Source organism: Lonchura striata, chromosome 1A, assembly GCF_050655825.1.
Source record: "Lonchura striata isolate lonStrDom1 chromosome 1A, ASM5065582v1, whole genome shotgun sequence".
NCBI classification, from domain to species: domain Eukaryota; kingdom Metazoa; phylum Chordata; class Aves; order Passeriformes; family Estrildidae; genus Lonchura; species Lonchura striata.
This window is the reverse complement of record NC_140741.1, coordinates 29041484-29065549: the sequence shown is the minus strand read 5'-3', so window position 1 is coordinate 29065549 and position 24066 is coordinate 29041484. Positions and strand designations below refer to the sequence as shown.

At 45.3% G+C, this 24066-nt stretch overlaps 2 protein-coding genes across 6 annotated transcripts in view; one reads left to right on the top strand and one right to left on the bottom strand.

Moving 5' to 3' along the window:
* Window positions 1-2361, bottom strand: part of GRAMD4 (GRAM domain containing 4) — a 75525-nt gene extending 73164 nt beyond the window's left edge. Inside the window, exon 1 of one of the 2 annotated variants that reach the window (XM_085570412.1) lies at window positions 2158-2361. In XM_085570412.1, the coding sequence (XP_085426538.1) occupies window positions 2158-2186 (29 nt within the window). In that variant the 5' untranslated portion in view covers window positions 2187-2361. Of the gene's footprint in view, window positions 1-1086; window positions 1567-2157 lie in introns of those variants that run through there. The other variant, XM_021524821.4, reaches the window with a different exon arrangement.
* A 142-nt stretch (window positions 2362-2503) lies between these two features.
* LOC110467620 (histone H2B 5) lies at window positions 2504-21282 on the top strand. Of its 4 annotated transcripts, none has more exons than XM_085570073.1 (2): window positions 2504-2735; window positions 16645-21282. In XM_085570073.1, the coding sequence occupies exon 2, from the start codon at window positions 16677-16679 to the stop codon at window positions 17055-17057; it is 381 nt and encodes a 126-aa protein (XP_085426199.1). In that variant the 5' UTR covers window positions 2504-2735; window positions 16645-16676; the 3' UTR covers window positions 17058-21282. The 4 variants fall into 4 exon arrangements, with proteins under 4 accessions (XP_085426199.1, XP_021380498.1, XP_021380501.1 ...); XM_021524823.3 differs by having other exon boundaries at window positions 2602-2735; window positions 16648-21282; XM_021524826.4 differs by lacking the exon at window positions 2504-2735 and adding an exon at window positions 2964-3231 and having other exon boundaries at window positions 16648-21282.
* Window positions 21283-24066: the final 2784 nt, after the last annotated feature.

Genomic DNA, 24066 nt, shown 5'->3' with positions numbered 1-24066 from the left:
TTTTGCCTCCTCATTTCTCCCTTCTACCAGTCTCTTTGAAACTGGTCCCATAAAAGAGCAGAGCCAGGACAGGTTTTTCCTGGCTGCTGCCCTTAATTCCTCACCCCCCCCCAGGTACTGATGTCAGATCACCAGGATACAGCGATGCTGGCAAGGCATCAGGCAGGAGGTCAAAGCCTGGGTGATGCCTTCACCCAGAGCAGAAGCTGTACCATGCCAAGGAGTAGCACACACACATCCAACAGCAGCAGCCAACTCCAGGCTGCTTGAGAGCCACCCCCTGACCAAGGACATGCTGAGCAGATCACATCTCAGTAGAGCCACGGTTAAATGAGAAACAAAACCAAAACCAAACTTATCAGTCTGATACTTGAACTCAGGTTAGTCCCACCTATCACCATCTGAAACCAGCTCCAAGCTCTTACCTGCAGAGCAGGATGCACGACATGGGTCAGTTCAGTTCAGTCTGGCATCTCAGCCCAAAACCACCTTTATTAGGACAGATGGATGAGCCAAACATTCTTGTGGCACCATATGGAAAATAGTGAAACGTAACTCAGGCTTCCATGGAATTTTGCACAATTCAGTGCCATAACAACAGTTCTGTATTTTCTCAGTTTCAGAGCTAGAAGCTTAACTATCAGCTTCTGAAGAACACAGAGTATGACTAAAAAAAGCATTCCCTTTCTGAACAACTAGAAATGGTATTTGATAACTAAACATGGCATTAAAAAAAAGTAGTTAAGCTCACACTTCTAATTCTGTGGAATTATACTATTTATCGTATGTCAAAAGTAAAGGCAGGATACTGTCAGATAATGCAAAGCACAGGGACCTGAGAGCCTTTATTAAATATTTCCTCTCCCCACCCACATCTCAACCACCACTGGAAATATGATACTGCGAACTTGTCCATCATTCATTCCATAATCACACAAGTTTAACATCTACTAATCTAAAACTCCTCAGCTACAGCAACAAGGCAAGACACAAAATCATGACAAAAAGATGTCATTTCCCATTTGTACACACAAGCCCAGCGATGACCCACAGGAGGACACAGAAGGCCACAAAATCTATGCATACCTATTAACCTGTCTGCAGGAGTCCAGGCTGACAGCCTGAATTGCGAAACAGCCGTTCACCATCCCATCCTCTCTGTCTCCTTGCGAGTAAGCTCTCCAGCAGCATTCCACTACTTCTACTGCTCCAGCACTCCCGTGCCTCATTGCTCCACACCAAGATGCATCCAGACACTGCAAGCTCTGAAGAATCAGTACATTGCTGGCTGCTATTTAACATGAACGTGTGCCTAGCCCTGAACTCGGCTAGGCACAGCTACCGCTCAGGAATCAAACCTCACAGCAGAGCCCGCATTCCCAGCTCTTACTGCTAAATCGGATGCCACGCAGCTGCCAGCCCGGCCGGGGGCGGGAGGAGGTGAAGGAGGGTGTGACGCAGCTCGCTGCCGCTCCTCGCCAAGGGAGATCCCGGCACGCAGCGGGGATCACCGCCGAGCACAGCCAACGGCCGGAGCGCGGCTCGGCGCCGCCAGCCGCCACACCGGCCGCGGGACAGCAGCTGGGGAGCCCAGATAGGTCGGGCTGCGTGTGCACACGAGGATGTGACCTTTACCGGGTTCACCGCCGCCCCATGCGCTGTGTTTACTACAGCCGGTGCCTCCTGGCTGGTGGCGGCGATGCCACCGCCTGTCCCCGCAGCTGAGGGCGGCTCCTCCGTGCCGGAGGGGCGCGGGGAGGAGAAAGGGCCGCGGGGAGGAGAAAGGGCCGCTGCTCCGCCGGGAAGCAAGGAGGGAGCAGCCGGACAGCCCTGCGCGCACGGGGACAGCGCCCGGCCGCCGCAACCGCCCGGACAGCCGGGCCACCGGCCGGCGCCTCCGCTGGCTCCCCCGCAACCTCCCGGCCCGCCCCTTCCCCCCGGCCCGGGAGAGCCAAACAAAAGGGAACGGAGGGACCGAAGGACAGCAATCCCCTTCCCAGGGTCAGCGTCCGAGGGTGGCGAGAGACACCGCGCCCCGTATGCAACCCCGCCCCAGGGAGGTGGCACCGGGCTAGTACAAAAAGGTGTGGACACCCCAAAAAATTATTATTATTTTGATTATTATTATTCCTCCAATGCGGCCGGCGAGGCACTCACCCTGCTCGGAAATCGGAGCAAACTCTCATTCACGCTCCCCGCCGTGCCCAGGCCGCCGGAGCCAGGCGACGCCCCGAGAGCCGCCGGCCGCTGTGCTGAGCCGGGCCGGGCCGGGCCGGGCGCGCCCGCTCCGCCCGGACAAAGCGCGGCGCCGCTGCGGGCGAGGCGGCAGCAGGTGCCCGTCCGCCGCCGCGGCCGTGCCGAGCGCCCCGCGCAGCCGCCGCCGCCGCAGCGCCCGAGCCGCTCGCCGGGGCCGCGCCGCGCGCCCCGCCCCCGGCGGCCCCGCGGCGGGAGCCCGCAGAGGCGGGGGCGGGCGGAGCCGGCGGGCGGGCTATGGGCGGCGCGGCGCGGCCCGGCCAGCAGCAGCGGCGGCGGCGGCGGCGCACAGCGAGGGGCCCGGCCGGTCTCAGCCTGGTCGGGACCGGAGGCGGGTCCCGTTCCTGCGGCCCACCCGGCGCAGCGGCCGCCGGATCTGCGCGGAGCGGCAGCGAGCGGCCCCCCAGCCCCGCCGCCCGTACCTGCCCCGCGGCACGGCGGCGCCTGGAGCTCGCCCGCGGAGGAGCCCAGACGCCCAGCAGGCAAGACCCTCCCCTGCGCCGGCTGCCCGCGGTGCGGCAGCGGCGGGCGCCGCTCGCCGCAGTGTCCGCAGCGGGGTGCGCTGCCCGAGCGGCCGAGCTGCCGCACCGCTGTGCCGCGATGCGGGGTGCGCCCCGCCCTGCCCTGCCTCGTGCTCGACCCTGAGCCCCGCCGAGTCGGGGCTTCGTCCTTCTCCGGGCTTGGCGAATGCACCGAAGTGTGTCAGCCTTGCCACTGCTTTGCTGCGGTCGTAGGAATCGTACTGCCGGGGCTCAGTGCGCTCCGGCTAACCGGGGGCTGAAGGCGAAGCCTGGGCCGAGGCAGGGCTGGGGGCCGCAGCCGGGCTCTGCCTGCTCTGCCCGCGGTGCCACGGCCGGGCTGGCCGTCTGCTGCCCGACCGCGCACATGCTGAGGAGCCCGGGCCCTCGGGGAAGGGAGGGACTGTCCTGTGTACAGACCACCACTGTGTCAACACTCTGTGAGGTTGTTAATTATTTAGTAAGTGTATAGGGCTGTATACCATTGCTCATGCACTGTTTTTTGTGTTTTGTCTTGCTTGTGGTTAACCCTGATCTTTTTTCCATAGCTTAAAAAATGCAGGGAGTACATGCCATAGGGAAACCCTTTTATTTCTCATTCCTCTCACCTCCAGTCTCACAGGTTTGGGATGCAGGGGCTGCCTGAGTGGCTGCTGTGCAACATAAGCAATATTACACAATTTTGTAATAGATTTGTGTACCTCAGCATGCGCCTCTAGCGCAATGAAGATGAGCTGTGGTTTGCTGCGCGGTGTCCTCCAGCCAGCCCCTGGAGAGGGTGGCCCTGTCTCCACTGCTTATCTCCAGCAGATTTGTCCCTTTGCAGGGTGGTGATTGATGGCACGTTCTGTGCTCACCGGCATCCTTGTATTTCTCGTCATCTCATGCCCTTTGCATGCTGGCTTTGTAACGCTTTCATTTTTTGATATCAAGAATTTATGAATCAAAAGATGGGGGAGTGTGGAGGCTGAGTCAGATCGTGAAAAAGGAAAGCCAAATGAGAGTGTGCAATTGCATATCACATTTACAAACATGGTTTCATTCATCTCCATATGCTGCTCCTGTTACTACTAATAAAGCTCTGGTTTCTCAGACTGGAGCTACCCTGGGAGCACTGATCTTCCTGGCGTTTTTTCTCTATAGCCTCCATAGTATTTGTGTTACAATATGTTATTTTCCTGATTATGTTTTCATTACATTGAACAGGTTAATATCAGAAAGAATTTGATAATATGAATGTACTTCCCACACACTCCCTCTTGTTCCTATTATTTGGTGATCAAAGGAGTGACAGTTTATTTACAGGCAGCAATTTCTTTCCCTCTCTACTGGGCAAGTTTCCTAATTCTAATAAGAAAAAAAAAAAGCTTTTTTTCCTGAATGCTTACCCCTGTTTCCTTCTTCTTTCTTTCTTAATTTACTAATGATAGCCAAATCCATCATAATGATTTTGGAGCTGCAGGAAATTTACCTTTGTCTACAGAAAGATTTCTGCAGAAGCCTCTAAAGGTAAAGGAAGCCAGAGACGAAGGTCTGCTTTGAGCAGAATGCTGTCTGGGGTTTACTTCCCCAGCAGGGAGGTACAACTGTAGTGTGTACAGTAATTAATTTAATCCAGCATTGAGAGAGAAGGAAGAATTATTGTATTGGAAAAGAGGTTTCTTCCAAGTATCAGATGTAAGATTTAAGCAGCAGTTTCAATGACCTTTGTGATTTCTGTTTCAGACAAAAGGCAGCAACCTCGTACAAAGATATCATTATCTTCTCCCAGTGTCATCCTTTGTTCTCCTTGGGGTTAGCCTGTCACTTCCTAGGGTTTGCCTCTGTCCCTTGTTGGGACAGCAGCATCTCTCACCCGTGATTCTGAGCAGTGCTGTGCTAGCAGGTGATTTTTTTTTCCTGATGCTCATTTCCTCTGCTGCACAAGGTCTTTTTTTCTTCTTGTGACCCATCTTATGAATTTCTCTTTTCCGTGTCTTATTGATACTTAAGTATTTCTGCCTTACCAAACATTGTGCTCATTACTTTACCTTCCTCCTCTCTCTGTTTTTTGTCCACTTATGTCTTTTGTCTCATTTTTGTTCCCTTTCATATATCTTCTTCTTACACCTCTTTTTTTCCCTTCTGTGTCATTCTGTTTACCCTCTCCTTCTCTCTCCTTTCTGACATCTCACTTCTGTCCACTGCCTAGCTCTGCCTTCCTCTTGACATTTCTTCTCCAAGCTGATCCTTTGGTCACTGTCCTTTTCCTCCCTTACATTTACATATATTTTACTTGTATATATATATATATATATATATTTACATATATTTCCACCCCACATCTTTCACTCTCAACCTGAAAACAAGAAATTTCTCATGCTGATAGTCTGATCCTATTTCATCCCTTTCATAGCATCTGAAGTACACTGTTCCTGCCCATCCTCATATATTGGGTAGACTGAAGAATTAAGTATGTGGGAAGTGTTCCTAAATTCAGACGTGTACTTAAGAAAGCATCTGGGTTGGGCTGCACTGTGAACAGAGCAGATGTTGTGCTCCCACTGACAGTTCCAGAGGAGGACTTCAAGCCCCTTGAACTCAAAGACCTAATGACATTCTTTTTACATTTCTCAATTTCAGAGGGTTTTTTTTTGTAAATAAAAAGACTTAAAATTTAAGTGAGGGACACTGCCATATCTTTGAATATGCTGGACTGACCCAAAATAAGACCTCACAAAATATTTTTCTTTTTTCACCCCATTGTTTTGTTTAATGCATTTGTTAAGCCACTTTTTTGCAGTTACTGGAAGAGAAATGGTTTCTCCTCAGCAGAGCTAAGTTCTTCCTCTGAAAAGGGTTCTGTGTGGGGTGAGACTGGGATTTCAGCTTGTCAGCTTCCCTTTTTTCTGAAGCCATAGGGAGAGGAGAGAGCTGTGACTGCAGGATCATATGCATCGGGTGGGAGATGGAAGAATAGATGCATAATCCAAAAATGCTACATTAACCTCAGAGGGTTGGGGGAAGAGTTGTTTAATAATTTTTTCCCTTGACTACCACTGACTACGAACACCATCATTGGGGATCAAGAGCAATTGTTAGATTTTGCTATTTAGATATAAGTCTCAGTTTTTAAAAATACAATTTATTATTTAAACTACTTTTTTTTGTTCAAAGAGCTTACTACTAACTGGCTGGAATGAAAACAGCTCCATCCCACGGATTCCACCTCCACCTTCTGGCAGCTTACCTGACTCATAAAGAGAAGGGGGGTTTATATGCCACCTACATCAACTCAACATTTTCCTTTGTGGTGAGACTTAATCACCACCCTTGTCATATTATTTCATCGACCCTCTTGGAGTAGGAATTCTTTACCTTTCAAACCAGCCTTAAAAGTTCTTATAAATAGGGTGAGGGTTTTTTTTCCTGAATTTGATGAAAGTACATAGGTGGTCCAATGCAGCAAGGTTTTTTGTGTTATTTTTAAAAAGATAACCTTTACCTTAGGACCATGGATGAGAGAGTTTCAATTTGCAGAGGACATATCTCTGGCATGTGTCACCTAAAGAGTTGAAATCCATCAGCTGATGGTAGAGGACCATCCCCCAGGTGATCACTGCAGGTGGTGTGTGCTGAGGGGGAAAATGTGGGCTTTTTAGCCACAATGATCAAGGATGTGAGTGGGCAAAGTTTGTCAGAGGCAGTGCCTACATTAGACACAGTCAGGAAGGACAGATATGCTTTTGGGCACATCAGATCTCTCCTTATAACCTATTTGTGTAACCTCTGTGACTCTGTCTCTTGTGGAGAAAGAGATCATATGAAGTAGACTGATATTTGTCAAGCAGAAAATACTTCATGAGAGAAGACTGCAAGGTAGAAATGAAAACAAAGCACAGAGGTGGCAATGCAATAGGTGGTGTGTACAGGAGGCAATGGAAGAAAGGGTAGGAGAATAGAACCACCCCAGGTTGTTGGGAGTTACAGAGAGGACATGAGTTATGTTAGAAGGCTGGGGCAAGAAGTGTGTGACAATTTTTTCTGAAGAAAATTCTTGAAATGACTAGGGGAAGGGCAGAAAGGAAGGTATTCTGGAGCTCAGCACTTAAAGATAAAACCTAGTGTGAAGAGAGGCCGGGGAAGGCATTTATTAAGAATCTCCTCATTTCTCTATCACAAAGGCAGGCAGAATCAAGGAACAGGAAGGAAAGGGAAAATTGAAAGGACTGAAGTGAACCATTGGTAAATATCAAAGAAAGAAGCATAGGGAAGGAAGCTGCTTTCTTGTTGACAGAAAGGCAGATGTCTTCTTTGGGTCCTCTGGGGGACCTGGAAATTGAGTGAGTGACAAGTGTGGTTCTACAAGATGGGAGACAGAGAACATTCTGTCAGGAAGGAACTGTCTAACCATACCTAATATAAATATAGGCTGTTTTCATTCCTGATGTGTTTGTCTTAAAATGCACTGCAGGTGCAGCAGCTCTGCCCTGAAGACATGGAGGCTGCAGCTGTCTGGACCTTCCAGTACCACCCTCCTCTTTCTTGCATGCCAGAATTAACTCTTCCCTCATCTCCTGCACTGTGGGTCCTCAGCCCAGCTCCAGTCATCCTTTATCGACTGCAGCTGCCTGATAACTGGGACACAACTCAAGAAAAGGATTTAGCAGTCACCTGCAAAAAGATAGGCTTCTGGAAGCAGAGGTACCAATGAGCTCTGTGGAAGGAGTGTGCTGGGAGAGGCACCAGCAGGGAGGGAGAAGAGCAAAGGGTGAGCACTTCATCTGAGGAAGAAACAGCTTGGGAGACTGTTGGACTAAAGCAATGGAGAAACTAAGGGCATGGAAAGCTCAGGAGGAAAGTGAATGTGGGAGGATGGAGCCAAGGATGGTTAAAAATAATAGTCTTGTACAGCTAATACGGCACTCCACTGGCACTTTAAACCTTCTGCCTTTCTGAGTTCTGAAAAGTGAGCTTTACATTTAATTGTTCTTACTACTACTGACCATCCAGGACCACTGTAATTTTGTCCAGCAGCCCCCATTTTCTTCACTGCTGCTCTAGTGGCTGCAACCAAGTCTTCAGTATACTGCTTATTTACATCTTGCCTGATGTAAATATTGGTGTATCCCCAGTTATACCTTGATTTCTCTGGAAGGGAGATGGTGTATTTTAGCTTGCATCAGCATAGTGACTAGCACAATAAATTCATGCAATAATCTTGCTATCACAAATTAGAGGTAAATTAAAACACTATTCACAAGCAATTTGTGCAGTGTGGAATTTGGGCATGGGCTAACTCAACAGCCATTTCTTTTAAAGTTTCTGGAAAGCTGCCAGTTTTTCAACCCTGTGGCTGTTGAAAGTACTTTGTTAGTCTCTGTACAAATACCACATGTGAGACAAGACCAAGTGGCAGCAGACCTGCTGGGGCTTTGAACCTCCTGGCACTTGTAATAGATGTGAGAAAAAGAAGGAAGGAACAATAAATAAAAGAATAAAGGAAAGAGAAGTACAAAGTGAAGGACATCTGTGTATTTTGATAACAATTATTCAGTAGCAAGCACCATAGAAAAATGTTGCCTGGTTAATATAAAGCAATTACTTGCTATGCTGGAGCCATTTCCTAGAATTTTTATAATATCAAGTTTTGTCTTTGAAATATGGAAGAAATTTATTTCTTTGTCTTTCTCTCCTCCTCCCTTGCCTTTATCCTCCCAGTTCAAATTAAGGATGTGAGGTTCCCTTTCATCTCCAGTGTAAATTTATTCATGAGCATTTTAAAACAGTTTATTGTCAGTTTTTGTTTCAGAGTTTACTTTTACCTTCAGCAGCTCTTCTGTCTTTAGTGCTTGTCCCTGTCTGTTTCTGGAGAAAAGCCAGCTTGCCTCTTCAGGGTAGCTTTGCCAGAGCTGGCTGTCCCAGCCCTGCTTCTCTCCTCTCCTTCCATGTAACAGACTCTCCATTTTCCTGTTTCCTGCAGAAGATGACCTCTAATGCTCAGAGGACTCTCTGCCTGTGGTAATGTGATCTGGTGGCAGCAGCAGAAAAAAGTGTTAGTGGTCTTGGATTGTGTTCCAAATCCAGTTATTGAATTATGTGAGATCTGGGGAAGGACATTTATCTTTGTTTCCCTGCAGGCTCCAGTAATAGTCACATATCTCTGTTTTACAGTAAAATTGCTTTTACCATGCCAAATTAATTATTAATACACACATTACAGTATTAGAGTATTTTCAGTATCCTGTAGCAATGAAGTCAGATGCTGTGTCACTTGCTGTCCTTTAGCTTGTGGTATAGCATGCAGTCCTTTTGGATATACCTGTCTGGTACCCCACCTCCTGTGTTTACAGTCTGTGTTCCCAGGCTTTACCACCATTATAAAGCAGCTTTCACATATCCCTGACTTTTTTGATTGCATGCTTTCTGCTATTTTTTTCTGAAAGCGTTTTCAGGATTTGCTGAAATGTGAGTAATGTAACTGGGAAGTGATGATTGAAGTGAGAGACTCATTTAGAAGGAATGCCCATTTAGAAGGAATGTAATCATAATTGATTACAACTGCACACATCATGCCCTTGCCTGACACTTTCTCCCCATGTAGGGGGATAGTTGGTGATGGTAATGTCCAGGTCTGTTGAGCATACATGCCTTGGACCCATACAGATACCTTGAAGGTTGTTAAAAGGTTTTGCTGGGTTCATTTTATCCATGACATTGAGAATATGTGGTAACTACATAGGTACATCACTACATTGTGATGTTCCTGTCACATCACTCATAGAGCCTTAATGACCTTGGTCTAGTCTTCAGCCTAATATAGCTTACACATAGCTTTTCACTTCAGCATGGGTTTATGTCCCAATTGTTCTTCTCAGTCAGTGGGGTTTGGCCAAAGTACACATTTTGGGGTACAATCTCAGCTTTTGTTTCTTTTTGCTGCAGCAATTATCTGTGGTGCTGGAAAAGGGTTCCAGGAACCTGCCAAAGCCTGGGTGTGGGGTGTGTAGGAGGAAGAGGTGCTGCATGCATCTGCGTTGGTTCCCACATAACTCCTACCTTAGCTCGGGGCAGCTCTCATTTCATGGTGAAGCCTCTTCTGTCTCTTCCACCCACTCTCTCCCTACGGCCTGCAGGTGTTGGGCTGTAGCTTCTCTCCTATTTTTGGCTGAATGGCTGAATTAGCACATTTTTAATGGATGCCTTTTTCAGCACTTATGAAAATAGTCTAGAATTTTGATAATTCTCCATTACTCTGTAAAATGCATGAAAATAGTGTGCTTAAATGTGATAGCAGTTCTTCAGGCTTATTGTCATTACTAGTTTAGAGACCATGGTTCCACTGTAGAAGGTGTTATTTAGATATAACAGCCTTAGTGAGTTTGTGCTTGTTTCCTTTTCCAGAGAAATTGAAATTATGTGGATAAAAAGCAAGTTATTTTCATTTTTGATACAGCACAGAACAATTTGTTTTTATTTTCAAGGCAGTTTTTATTTTCAATAGCATAGGATATCATGGAATAAGTAAAGTGCCTTTCTTCCATTGGTGTTACAGACCCCAGTCCTCTGATTTTGGAGATCGGTTCACAGGGTTGCTGCTGTCAGATTGGCTCCCAGTGGGTCCAATTGAGTTGAAGTGGGATATGAAGGGAAGAAAAGGTTGTTGCTTGAGGAAAGGATTCATGGCAGAAGCAGAAAATCCTGATGATTCTAAAACTTGGAGAGGAAGCTCATGGTGCATTTTATGTGTGAGGTTTTGAGTTATTGATAAAACACCAGGAAGGAAGTGAGCCTGCTTGTGTTCTCTGTTGGACTCCGTTGGGCTTCCTGAGGATGGTTCTGAAAATACAGAATCATGCAAGTTGGAAGGGACCCACAAGGATCACCAAATTTAACTCCTCCAGGTTTCTCTGAAACCCCAACACTCTGGGAAAGCTGACTAGAGTGTAATTGCAGCAGATGCTGGTACTGAGTGTACTCCTCATACTTTTAACAGGTATCCATAGAAAATGTCATTCTCCTTTTTGTATTTATTGGATAATTGCTCAAGCATGTAGAGCGAAGCTATCCCAAAGCAAGTACACAATGAGTACTCTTACAAAGAGCAGATAATAAAGCTTTTTTAAGTATTTGTTTATTAACAGTAACAAAACCTTGATAAACTATGAAGTCATATTTTTGTGAAGTAATGAGCTTTTTGGATTCCAGTGGAAATCAGTGTCAGCTGTTGGTGTTAAACATCTCTAAACATTGTACATGTGCTTTCAGACCTGTGTTAAATCCCCATTGACTACAGACACTTTTAATCAGCATAATGGATTTAGTCTCCTGACAATCATGCAGGATTTAGTCTCCTGACAATCATTCTTCTTGCAACATTGTCTCTCTATTACTCTATTTGACTCATGGGTAAGATTTTATTTTTTTTTTTTAATTTCAGTGTATCTTCTATGCAGAGAACTCTGATGTAGAGTCCTGCTCCTTACTTTGTAGGTGATAATACAAAATCTGTGATTGATACCCCTGCAGCACTGAGAAGTACTTGCAACTTGGGCAGGAGTAGCACAGGAAATTACGGTTGTTAGTGGTGATTAAAAATATGCTTTCTAAAAATCATAAATTGAAATTATAGAAAAGAACAGAAAGGATTCCTGTAGTATTCTGTAGAGCACTCCCAAGCAATGGGTTAACACAAGCAAGATAAGTATCAGTCAAAGAACTTGGACACAGTGCTCTGTTCTGCTTGTATTTGTTCTAAAGAAATCTGAAGATCTATGTGAGCCTGATGGGTCTGTGTCAGGGACTGAGTTTGTAGTATTTCTTTTTTTGTCAGTGAGTAGAGGTCATCTTCAATTTTAGCCTATAGTCACAGTCCTGTGTTCACTAGATAATTTCATGTGTATATCCAACTTTGCAAGGTAGCCATTTAAATGAAAATTTTACAGGAACAGAGATAGAAAGTGCAGCAGAGCATGTGGAACTGAGGATGGGATCTTAGTACTGTTACTGGATTACTTGGAAGGAAACCTAGAATCTCAAAACTGTTTTCTGCACCCCTGTGCCACTGGAAGAAATCAGGCATTTCAGATTAGTTTACCTTATTCTAGGAAATTCTCCTCCTCACTTCAAAGTAAGTATTACCTCATCATCACATGCCAGACAACATACTAAGGGAAAAATTCTTTTCAGACCAAAATACAACTCTCAGTTTTTGCACGAGGCAACATCACCAATGTCTCACAATGACTCATCATGCTTCTGATCTGTTTTATACCTGGGGCAGAGCTTGCTACCAAATAACCACTAATATTGTTTGTTTTCTCAAGTATGACTATATAATGACACCTGACAGATGAACAAGTTCTTGTATAATAGTAGATGGCCATACATAATAAAAGGAAGAGGATTTGCAGTTTACAGAAATTCTCTTTTCCAATAGCAGTCATTTGTTGACACACTGTAATTTGTAAACTATATTTACGAGATCTTACAAGCATTTGAGAGCAGGTGAATCCATTAGAAAGCCTTTTCCTTTTGGTGGAAACATTTCCTAATTTTTTACTCTTTGTGTTTCAAAGAAAATTACACAGAAAGCAGCAGAAAATTTCATTTAGTATATCTTGGCATGAAGGAATAAAGCCAAGTATTCTTTCTCTTATATAGTAGGAGAAAATTAGGAAAGGGGCAATAATTGGGCAGAACAGACAGGACATTCCTATTTAAGGGGACAAATTATTAGCAGGTGCCTGTTGGCTCTCATTTGCTCTAGCAAGGATTAAAGTAGAACATCAGAAGATTAACAAATATCAGAATTTCAGATGTCCAAAAGATGAGAGCTTGAGTTTTTCTTACAAATGTTTAACTGGTCACCAAAACCTCCTAAAAACAAAATGCTGATTCTATAAATACAACTTTTATGGTTGACTAGGAAATTACAGAAAAGGAGTGGGGATATACACCTTCTGGATGCCTCAGAACTCATCATAGCAAGGACAGCTTTCAAAAGAAAAAAAAAGTAAGAAAAATTCCAAGTGCTATTTCCAGCCCTGCATGAGGAGAGGTCCAAAAGGCCAGTTCATAGTCCACCCATGGTTACCCATGCACACTGCTGGCAGCAGCTTGGCACTGGTCCTACAAACTCAGCAGCAAGGCCAAAAATGAGCAAAAATCTTGCAGGAGCTTCCCTGCTTGTCTCTCTCCATTGATACATCAAGCCTGGGAATAAGAGACAGCATCAGGTTAAATGTGGGATTTCTCAGCAGGGCTCCTCTCCCATTTCAGATCTGAGAGACTGTGGTGATTTGTATCTTTGAATATGTTTTTCCATTCACTTTCCTTTTAATGATGCTGAAGAAAGGAGTGTCAACACAAAGGAAGATACATCTGTCACTCTGTACTGCTCTGGTTTCTGGCAGCAGTCAGGCCGCTGCTTGGAACTGGCAGGAAAAATTACTGTGGTTGGTTTTGTTGTTGATTTTCTGAGGAAGGAAAAAACTGCCAGCACTGATAACTGATTTAACTCAGAGCATACAAGCTATAAAGAAAAAAATGTTCCCAGAGATTTTTCTCAAAAACCTGAAACTTTCCAAATGTGCTGCTTGAAAGTGCTTCTCTTGCATGGCCATACCCTGCATCCCAGGGACCTCAGTGGCCTGGACCTGGAGATGAGCACATCCTCTTCTTAGGGAATCTTGGGCTGCATTATCCCATGGGAGATGTCAATCAAGGGAACACAACTCCTAAAATGTTTTCTACCCAGTTCCAGCCTCCAAAAGTCACAGAATGGATGAGGTTGGAGGTGCCTCTGGCAAACATCTAGTCCAGTCCATGCTCAGAGCAGGGTCAGCCACTGTGGGTTTCTCAGAGCTGTGTCCATTTAGATTTTGAGTATCTCCAAGGATGGAGATCCTACAACCTCTCTGAGCAACCTGTGCCCAATGCTTGGTCTACCTCACAGTAGAGAATCAGTTATGCTGGCAGCACTTCCAAAATAAAAATCAATAATTGCTAACCTCTTCAGGTTCTCTCTCCAACTCTCTCTCTTCTTTTTTTTTTTTTTTCCCAAAGGAAACAAAGATATGCAACTATTTTTATAAAAATAAACCATTATTTTAAAGGTCACTTTTTTGTTTTCCTCAATAAACTTTCCACAAGGACGCTTTGGGAATAATCCCACTAGTTCTGTCTTTACACCAAAGCAGCACCTGCTGTGGATCACATTGTACTGTTGACAGAAGGATTTGTGATACTGGTGACCATTATTAACATTATTTATTTAGTACCTGGCAAATGCACTCAGGCTCTGTGTGCTAGGCACTGCCCAAATAAACCACAAAGAACAACCTGTTTTCAAAGAAAGTGTTATTTACCTGTTAAACAGTCAGCTGCAAAGAAATGGGTGGAGAGAAGCACAAGCTTTTGTGCTGATCTCTGAATTTCAGCATCATTGCTTCCCCCATTGCAGCTGTACATGGGAGGGGAGTGAGATCCAGGCTGTGCTACCCAAGGGTATTAGCTGATCAAATGGACAGAGATGTCCTGTACATGTCACCTGTTCTGGAGCCCTGTGAAATCACTCTGGTGCCTGTTGTGCTCTCTATTCATTTTTTTAAGGCTGCAGTAGAAGTGCATTTAAGAATTAATACTTATTTTAGGAGGATGTACTTTTCAAAATGCTTAAGAAATACTCATTTGCATTTTTCAGTTGTGTTTTTCAGTGAGGAAAATGAGCTCAAAAGAAAAATGAACAAGTGCAGTTATTTCGTCTTGTAGAAAAATCATATTCCATTTAAAAGGCATATTTTCAAGTCTACAAACAAGAGCAGTAGGGAATTTCTTTTCCCAATACTGCTTCCCAAATGGAGAAAAAAATGAAGGAAACTTGTTATTTCACCAGAGCAAGAAAATATTGTGTTTAAGGGGGCAGGTGTCAGTTTTGAAAGGTGTCCAGAACTTTTGGGGCAGTCCGGCACTTGTCCTTCTAAATGCTGCCACTGGGAAAAATTCCAGAAAAAAAAAAGAAAGGACATGAGGTGACAGATTCAAGAAAATAATGTCTTTGGAGAAGAAGCTGCTTTTCTGGAGCACAAACACAGCTCTAAGTACATTAATGCTGACTTCGGCTTCTAGACAGGAGGGTGTTCTGGAGGGCTGTGGTGCAGGCCTCTCTTCCCCACTCCACAGCATCCCCAGGAATGCCAGCCTGCCCTTCCAGCTGGGCATAACTCTACTTGCAGTGCCCAGGGTTGGCCCTTGCCCGGTGGCTGGCAGACCATGTGGGTGCCAGAGCCAGCGCTGGTGCCTCGTCGGGCAGAGCAGCCAGCGGTGCCCTGCTGCTCGCTGCAGGCTCCCGGGAGGCAGCATCACTCAGGCTGATTGGAGCCTTGGAGGTGATTTGGAAGCAGGAGCTGGTACCCACTGAGTGTGAGTGGGCACATAAATCCAGCCCCGGGATCAAAGATGTCTCCTCCCACAGGGAGCAACCAGGTGTTTCATACAGACTCGTTTGCAGCAGTGCTGCTGCATCTGGCTCTGATTGCAGATGGAGAAATCAGACATCTCCCAAGGAGGAGAGGCAGGGCTGAGCATGCAGCCATTGCCTTGGCACAGGCACTGTTTAGGTCCTTCTCTGATACTCAGGGTGTGCAGACCATATGTTACATCCCAGCTTTCTCTCTTCTGTTTACTTCTATCCATTTTCCCATGTGCCATCAGCCCTGAAGCTCTTTTTTCTCTACTAGTCTCTCTTAGCCAGCAGACTGTAATTCCTAGGTCATCTTCAAAGGAGATGCAGAGCAGTAAAACCCAAGCCCTGGGGTGATGCTGTAAGCTTATCCTCCAGCAAAACCTGGAGAAGCCTTGTCTTTCAAGGAAGCATTTGAAGTGTTCCCTGAAACACAAAACCATTTTCCAGGTTGCAACACAATTATTCCCCTTGGCCCATGAAGTAAAGCACATGTAAATTTGAAGTGTAGGGGAGGCACACAGTTTTTTCATGGGTTTATATACTGGTTTTTTGTTACTGCACTTCTGGATGAGAGCAGTCAGCTGCAGGTCATGGCTCTGCACGTTGTGACCTAATGAAGAAAAACTTAGAGGGAGGATTGGGCATCTTTGGGGTAAACTGTCCAGCAAAGCTTTGTTCTCTCAAAGGCAAAAAGCATCAAATAGCAGGAAATATTTTTTTCCATGAGCATGTAGCCTAAAAGCACTTTGTTTTTTGACTCCTATCCACATTTCAGTTTCTCACCCAGGTAATTCCTGCCACCTCCTCTAAGCTTTTCAACTCTGTGGTATTTTTTGATAGCAAATGTGAATACTCATATATTCCTGTAGCTCAGCCATCTAGCTTATTATTTTTTATATTTCACTGGAAAACATGGTGTCAAAAAATAGCCACAGACCTGCAAGCACCCTCAAAATAAACTTCTATCTACATGCAAGTAAAAAGAGTTTATTGGATATTGTAAACTGCATAAAATAATTTTGACCAGTCTCATGTAAAGGTGTCTGGAGTGATACCTTGCAACAGTCTTGGGCCCATTCCAGCAAGATTTGATTTAATTCATGCTGCAGTTAGTGTTTTCTTTGGAACTGCAGTGTTCTAAGAAAGATGTTTAGGCTCCATCTCATATTTATTGAGTAGATGCCAATTAGGCTTGTGTTCAAGAGATCTTGACAATGCCAGTGTTGCAGTACTTAAAGAGAAAACAACAAAACAACAAAAAGCCATACACAAAACAGAGAAATTCTTGCTGGCAGTTCAAAAACGCAGGGCCATGGGGTGTTTGTCTCAGATTCTTAGCTTGCCTCCAACTCAGACTCTCATCTTGCAGTACAATTATTCTGTAGAAGGTCAAAAAAGAATTTGATTTTTTTTAATATTCTCTCCAAGCAGCTCCAAGACACAGCGAAAGAGCTCTCAGGATGCCAGAGCCAGCAAAGTCAACCTCAGCTCCCAAAAAGGGCTCCAAGAAAGCCGTGACAAAGACCCAGAAGAAGGGCGATAAAAAGCGTCACAAAAGCAGGAAGGAGAGCTACTCCATCTATGTCTACAAGGTGCTGAAGCAGGTCCATCCTGACACTGGCATCTCCTCCAAGGCCATGGGCATCATGAACTCCTTCGTCAATGACATCTTTGAGCGCATTGCTGGAGAAGCCTCCCGCCTGGCCCATTACAACAAGCGCTCCACCATCACGTCCCGGGAGATTCAGACGGCCGTGCGCCTGCTGCTCCCAGGAGAGCTGGCCAAGCACGCGGTCTCAGAGGGCACCAAGGCTGTCACCAAGTACACGAGCTCCAAATAGCCAGACATCCCCTCTGCAATGGGACCATTGAGCAGCGGGCCCTCCACGCCAGCACAGGTAGGCAGCCATGGTCTGGATGAATGGTCACAGCTATTATCCACAGCAGTTTGCAGCCTGGGGATGCCCAGACAAAAAGGAGACAGCGATCTGGATGTCAGCTGATTTTTATAATCTGTTCAGGATGTTGACAGGATTTGTCAAAGCTGGTAGTGGAGGCCCCTGCTTTTACATCTCATTCAAAGAACTGACCAACCATGGTATATCCAGTCTCCTCTGTGCTTGGCAAACATTCATGTTTGGCACTGGGAGCGGGGACTGGCAGCAGCAACACAGAGACACCATCACCGAAGTCTTCCTGTTTGACTGCTTTCTCACAGTCATCTGATATGGGAACTGAAGAGTCAGCGCTGCATCCTCTCTCTCAGAGCCTGAATCCCTCCTGGTGTGCAGCAGCTCAGCCCACCCTGTGCTGGCAGAAGCGGCATCAACAGCTACCAGGCACATATTGATTCAACAGCTATCTGTGCTTGACAGCCTGTTTTAAAGAGCAAGCCTGGCAGGCAGATGCCCACGTTGATACCAAGCACTAATCCTCCTCCTTGCTCTTGATGGATGAGCCATGGAGCAGGATGAGGGTGCTGGCGCAGCTGCCCACTGCCTCCCACCTTGTGCTAAGGTGGAGGGATGGACAAGGTGGGATGTTGGGAGTGGGTCTCTATCTTTCCTGGCTGCTGCTTTGCCTGCCTTAGGACTTGCTTTGGCATGCAAGACATTGCTAATTCTGCTGCTTTTCAGAGACTTTTCCTGCCTTGATGCTGCCTGGGTGTTCCCTTCCACCGTAAGTGTGGGCAAGATGGGGTGGTGCCCATGGGGGTCCCCTCTCCTGTGAGCAATAGGGTGGTGCAGGACAAACAGCACAGATGTTTTGGGCAGGGACTGAGGATTTGGAAGGCATCTGGTGTGGGAGCACAGGTGGTTAGTGCATTCTGAGGGGTGGGAGGAAACTCGCTCCCTGCAGAGGTCACTGCAGGCAGCTCTCCTGGCCCTGCCCTTCCTAATTCATTCAGCAGTTAGAAAGCAAAAGCAAAATTGGGGGCTGGATATATAAGGACTCTTGCCTGCATCCCAGATATTTAAAAGATTGAATAGTTTTAAACTACTTCAGATACGCCCCGTATCTTTTCAAAGCCCGCAGTAAGACGAGCAATAATGAAATCGTGATAAAGCCATAGAGGTTAAGGGAGGAATGTCTTGGTTACAGGTTTATCTTGCCCAGACTGCTGGATAGCAGAAGGGCCTGTGTAGAACTGGTGTGAAGTTGAAGCTTCCTACTCAAAACACAAAATTAGCCAACATTAAAAAAAAATCAAAGTCTCTGGTAGGCAGCAACACTCAAAGAAAAAAATATTCATGTCTAAAATAACAACAGCTTTCTGCAACTTAGTCTGTAAATAAAAGGAGCAGCAAGGAAGTAGGATCCAGAACTAAGTGCAGATTCTCCCTAAGTTTCAAGACCTTGTTTTTCTTTTACCTTGTTTTACCTATTAATTAAAAGGTAAATTCATATCCCAAAATAGCAGCCATGCAGTACATTTCTATCTTTCCCCTGCATTTATCTCTATCCTGTTTCTTTACACTTTAAGAGTGATTGGGACTTTTGGCAAGTTTATGTTGCGTTTGGATCTGTAGGACTCTGCAGCTCCAGAAGATTCACGTTGCAGTCATTTTTTCCAGTTGGTCTGAGGCACAGCCCTGCTCTGAAGCCTGAGAGCAGCCTGGGGCCTGGTGTGGTCTCTGTGCAGGGGTGAAGGTCAGTTTGTTGATGGGCTGCTTGCACACCCCTGCTCTGGGCGTGAGCTCAAAGTGTGTGTGACCCCACACTTGAGAGGGGGCTTTCCTCCCACCCTCTGCTCAGCAATAGCACACAGCTGTGTTTCATAGCCTAGTGCCAGCAGGAATCTCTGCTGGTAGCTGTCAGAAAGAACAAAACCCAGCTCCCTGGGTGCCAGCACCCACAAGGAGCAGCTCCCAGCGACAGCACCTGTATTCAGTAGCACTGGTAACCTGGGCCTCTTGGCCAGGACACTTTGCAGGTGAAGTTTAGTACTTCCTTTTGTTTCCAATCAAATAATCAAAATCAGATACCAAAGATTAACATGTACCTGCAGTGGGCCTAGAGCCACCATCCTTGACACCTCTGCCACAAGAAATCTGGGCAGTGGATGATGCATCAGGGGGACTGCTGAGAGTGAAGGGCTGGATGGCATTGCTGCAGCTTTCTTCTGTCCCTCTGAGCTGCAGGTCAGAATTCATCCTCCTGGGGACTTCTCTTGAAGGCAGGAATTCTGAGTGGAATGAACCCACTCCAGTCCAAGAAGTGTGTTTGAGCCAGGACACACATCTTCCAGGATCACCTGGCCTCTAAACTCTCACTCTTTTGAGCAGAGCAGAGTCCCACTTGAGTCTCCACAGGCTGCAAGAAATCGGGAAAATAAAATTAGGTATTGGCCCTCCAGGGTCTCCTGGGCAGCTCAGGGAGCCAGGAGTGAGGGCACTCGGATGAGAGCTGCTCACTCTATACTCAAGAGTACTGGTTCCATTTTCTTCTGTCAGTGTTGTCATTCTTCATTTTTGGAGATTGTTTCAGAGGGAGGAGAACCAGTCATTTAAAGCTACAAAAATACTTGAAGGCTTAAAGAAGATTTTTATATTGTCCAAAGCCAAGTGACTGAAACTGGTCATGCCCATGCATTTATAGTTTAGATCGTCTTTTTATGCATAATTTGCTCTTCACTGTCCATTTGTATTTTTTTTCACTCACTCCTGACAATGTGAAGCACAGGATTGAGGAACTGATTCATGTTAAAACAAACCTTTTTTTTATTTTTTTCCTTTCTTTCAAGTTTTGTTTTAACCCTGTTCTAGTGGCTGCTCTGTTCTCTCACTGTTGTACAGACATTTGTGCCAGCAAAGGGAAGGGATGAGCCAGGAAAGGCAAAGCTGGTATAAGCTAGGACTGACACAGAAAGAATTTGGGAAGTTAATGTACAGGACACCATCCACAGCAGTTAAATTGGAATTAGTTTGCATGTGATGAGCTTGGGCTGAGCCTTAATATTAGAAGCAACAGAAAGTGGTCTAAAAGTTCAAGGATTGATTGTCCACTAAGTAATCTGAGGTGTAATATACTTCACAGTTTCCTGGTAAGAAGGTTTGCTGCAGAAAATGGATTCTGCACTACAGGATCAGTACTTTTAAAGAATATGTATTTCCAGCTCTGGAATTGAGAAAATGTTTTAAAATTGAAGATAATATACCAAGGCCCACTGTCCCTACCTGATTCCTACTGCAGTCCCAAAAGCATCTCTGGGCCAATCTCTGGTGTTTTGCCAATTAAAGTAAATCAACTACAGACTGAAAGTTGGAGCATAAGATGAAAAAGGTAATACAGCCTTGATACTAACCTCATATTAACCCCAAGGATATCACTGCACCGAGTTATTTGTTTTCATGTACAATTTAAAAGAGAAAACAAGCTGCTATAGATCTTCTGATTACCCACCCTGCTTCCCTAGAAGGGCCTAAAGTCCATCTGCCTTTCACAGCAGAGTTCAACCTATAGAGGAACTGAGAGCCCACCTACATGGAGGCTTGCTCCTGCTCAGGACAGACAGGTTTTTAGTCAAGCATGGGGAAAATGAGCAAAAACAAGTGTGGAGGGCTAGTGCTATCCTGGACACAACTGTGTGCCCCACAAAAGGACACTGAAGAGTCCTGCCCAGTGCATTTGTGTGGCCTGTGTGCCCTTCACTCTAGTAGAGGCCATATGGGTAGCCCCAAGTCCTGCCACCCCTGGAGTAGAGTTTGGCATGGCCTCTGCACAGCCCTGAGCATCTGTTCCATCATAGCATTTCCTAATGGTTTACATCCAGATCACATTGTTTACAGGGAAAGGAAGAATGGGAACTGAATAATACAAATCACTTAATGACAGAATTTGGAGAGTTTCCTGGGACCACCACCTGGGGAGCAATCTTTCATGCTTACTCCGTGCATGGTATCTCTTGGGCTTATGTACACAGAGTTTTTCTGACAATAAGTGTTACATGAAGTATGATCCATGTTATATTGCTGCTGGGTTATGACCTTAGTGCTAATTACCTGCTTTCTGTTAAGTGTCTAAATAAAATGTAACTTCCAGCCTGTTGGAAGTCAATGGTTCCCAGCTGTCGGGGTGTCTTTGCTTCTGCCTTATCACTAGTGTTCCCCCAAGCCCTGCATTTCTCTTTCTCCATATTTCCTCCAGACCTGGGGTGACAGCAGCCCCCCTCCAGCAGAGATGGAGCACAGCTGATCCTGACAGAGGGTCAGTTGTCTCCCCCCCTGGCATGGAATAACTCACGCACTCTAAGATGCAAAAGAACAAAAAGGGGGCAAAATTTTATTTCTGACCTCGCAATATATAGAATTCCAAAAGTGACAGTGGGTTGGAGGATGAAATTGCCACCTCTCTAACCACACTGGTCAAACCAACAGTCCATCAATTCTCTCCTCCCACAAAGAAGAATGCAAAACAATCATTATTTACATGAACAGTGTGTGAGAACTCCAGTAGAAATATGTAAACATCAGAAGGCATAAAAAACTTTTAAAAGAACAGGGCGACAGTCATTCAAAACCCAGAGGAGCCCCTCACTAAATGGATTTCCCAGGCTGCCATTGAAGTCCTCATTGGGTGTCACTCAACCCAAACACAAGTGTAACACAAGCATCTGTTTTTCTCAAGCCCTTCCAATGATCTTGTCCCAGGGAAAGCTGAGCCTGCAATCTGTCCTTGCCACACTCCTGCTTGGGGTGTGCTCTGACTGGCACCCATCATTTACCCCCAAGCAGGAACAGTTTGGACTGAACAATGTGAGATTCTGTGGCTCAAGAAGTGTTTTATGCACATTCAGAATTTCTGTTGGTCTGCATTAATAATTGCTCACACTAGAAACATTATTTCTTGGACTTGGAGAAGTTTACAGGCAACAACCATGGGATAAGATGTAGCATCTGAAAACCCCAGAAAGAAAAAGATCTTCCCTTTAAAGAATGATTGGTAAATACAGTCCAGTGAAACACTTAACCTGCTGGACATCAGCATCATAATACATTCACTGGAATGGGAAATGCATGTGCCATGCTGGACACTGTCTGCTGGAGAAACAAGGCTTCAGGTATGGCATATAACAACAATCAGAGCTAAAAATGTTTCTAGTGTCTCTAAAGAAATGCAAGCTTAGCATAATTGGGAAAATCAGTATTCAGAGAAAAAAAATCCCAACTAGCTATAACTAGCTGATCTGAAGTATTTATTTCCAAGGAAATAAATGTTGCTACTTGTACTGGTTTTCAGTTTTGAGACCCCTTTCCAGAGACACACCCACAGTGCACTTTCAAAACAGAGCTGACACCAAAGTATCACAAAGACCCAAACCAGGTTATAAAAGGTAGAGCATAATCCTAAAAGGTAGAGCATAACCCTGTGGTCATGCTTCTCCAGGATGTTGGGAGAGAACTTTTTAAAAAATTATCCAGTTACCATCTAATCATTAGTGACTGGTTATTCAAAAACCATTAATTGGACTCAGGTGCCAGATGAATGTGGCTGCTGGCAGAGCCAAGTAGAAGAACTCAGGAACATCAAAAGAAATTATGAGAGGATGAGGTTTGAATTAAGAGGAGCAGCCCTAGATGCAATGAGAAATTCACCTGTTAAACCTTTGCCATTGGCTTTTGATGCTAGATTTGGCTCAAGGACAAACAACTGGGAGAAAAATGATTTAAATCTTGCTAAACAGTTAAAAACTGAAAAATCTTGTAGGCTGAGAGAATATAGAAAAGAAGAGACTGTATGTGTCTGTCCTATTCCTACAGTCTTTTTTGCCTGTTCTATCACAGCCACAGCTGGAAACAAGATTTTGGGTTGGATGCACCAAAGGACTGGTCTGTACATACATGAACTGTGAAGAGTTTCAGGCAGTTTACTCAGGTCTATGGAGCTTAGATCTAAGCATGAAAGAAAGTTTTTTACTTTATTTTCTGTGTGTCTCCTGCACTTGTTTTGATGGTTATGTGGATTCTGTTACCCTGGCTTACATGAAAGATGTAAGAGGTGTTTTGTTTCTAAAATAGTTAGGGTTAATAAAGACAGAGGTTGTGAGAATGAGGAATTGAGCTTCTGCTTTCTCATATGATGGAAAGCTGCTCCCAAAAGTGTTTCTCAAACCACCACACCATTTCCTGCTTTTTAATGTCCATAATGCTAATTCCATCCCCTGGCAAAAAAAAAAAAAAAATCTCTTACAGAAATTCATTCAGAAAAAAAAAAACCAATTCTTACAGATTTAACTGTCTTCTAATAAAATAAGAATATTCTAATAGTAATAGAAATGGGAAGATTGGTAGGAATGAGAAAGGAATGGCAATGGGTGGGTGTGAGGACCCAGAAGGGACCAACAGCAGGAGGCTGTAAGTGAATGCTGCAAGTTTGACAGATGCTGGTGGGAGCTCGCAGAGGAGCTCACCAAGATGCCAGCACACACAGCGTGCTGCTGTTGGGGAGACAGGAAATGAAGGACAGGGAGTGAATCCTGGTAACTCCCAGGGTTGGAGCAGGAGGGACAGTGTAGTTGGTACCAGGAAAGGGACAAAAGGCACGTCCAGAGCCAGCACATGTCACCAATTCAAGAGCAACAGAGGAAAGGTGATGCAGACATGAGGGCATCATACCCATGCTCAAAGGAATTTCAAAGTTGGACACACATATCCTGAGCGCTGGTCAGACAGCATGGGTACAGCCATCTCCTGAGGGTGCTGCTGCTTTAAAATAACTTCGTCTGCCCATCAGGAGACAAAGTCACCCTCCTACAGGGATTTGTGTTCAGTTTGCTACACTGTGGCTGCCCATCAATCTTTTGGGTGCATCCAGCCTTGGGCCAGGAAAACTTTCTCACCTTCTGGGCAC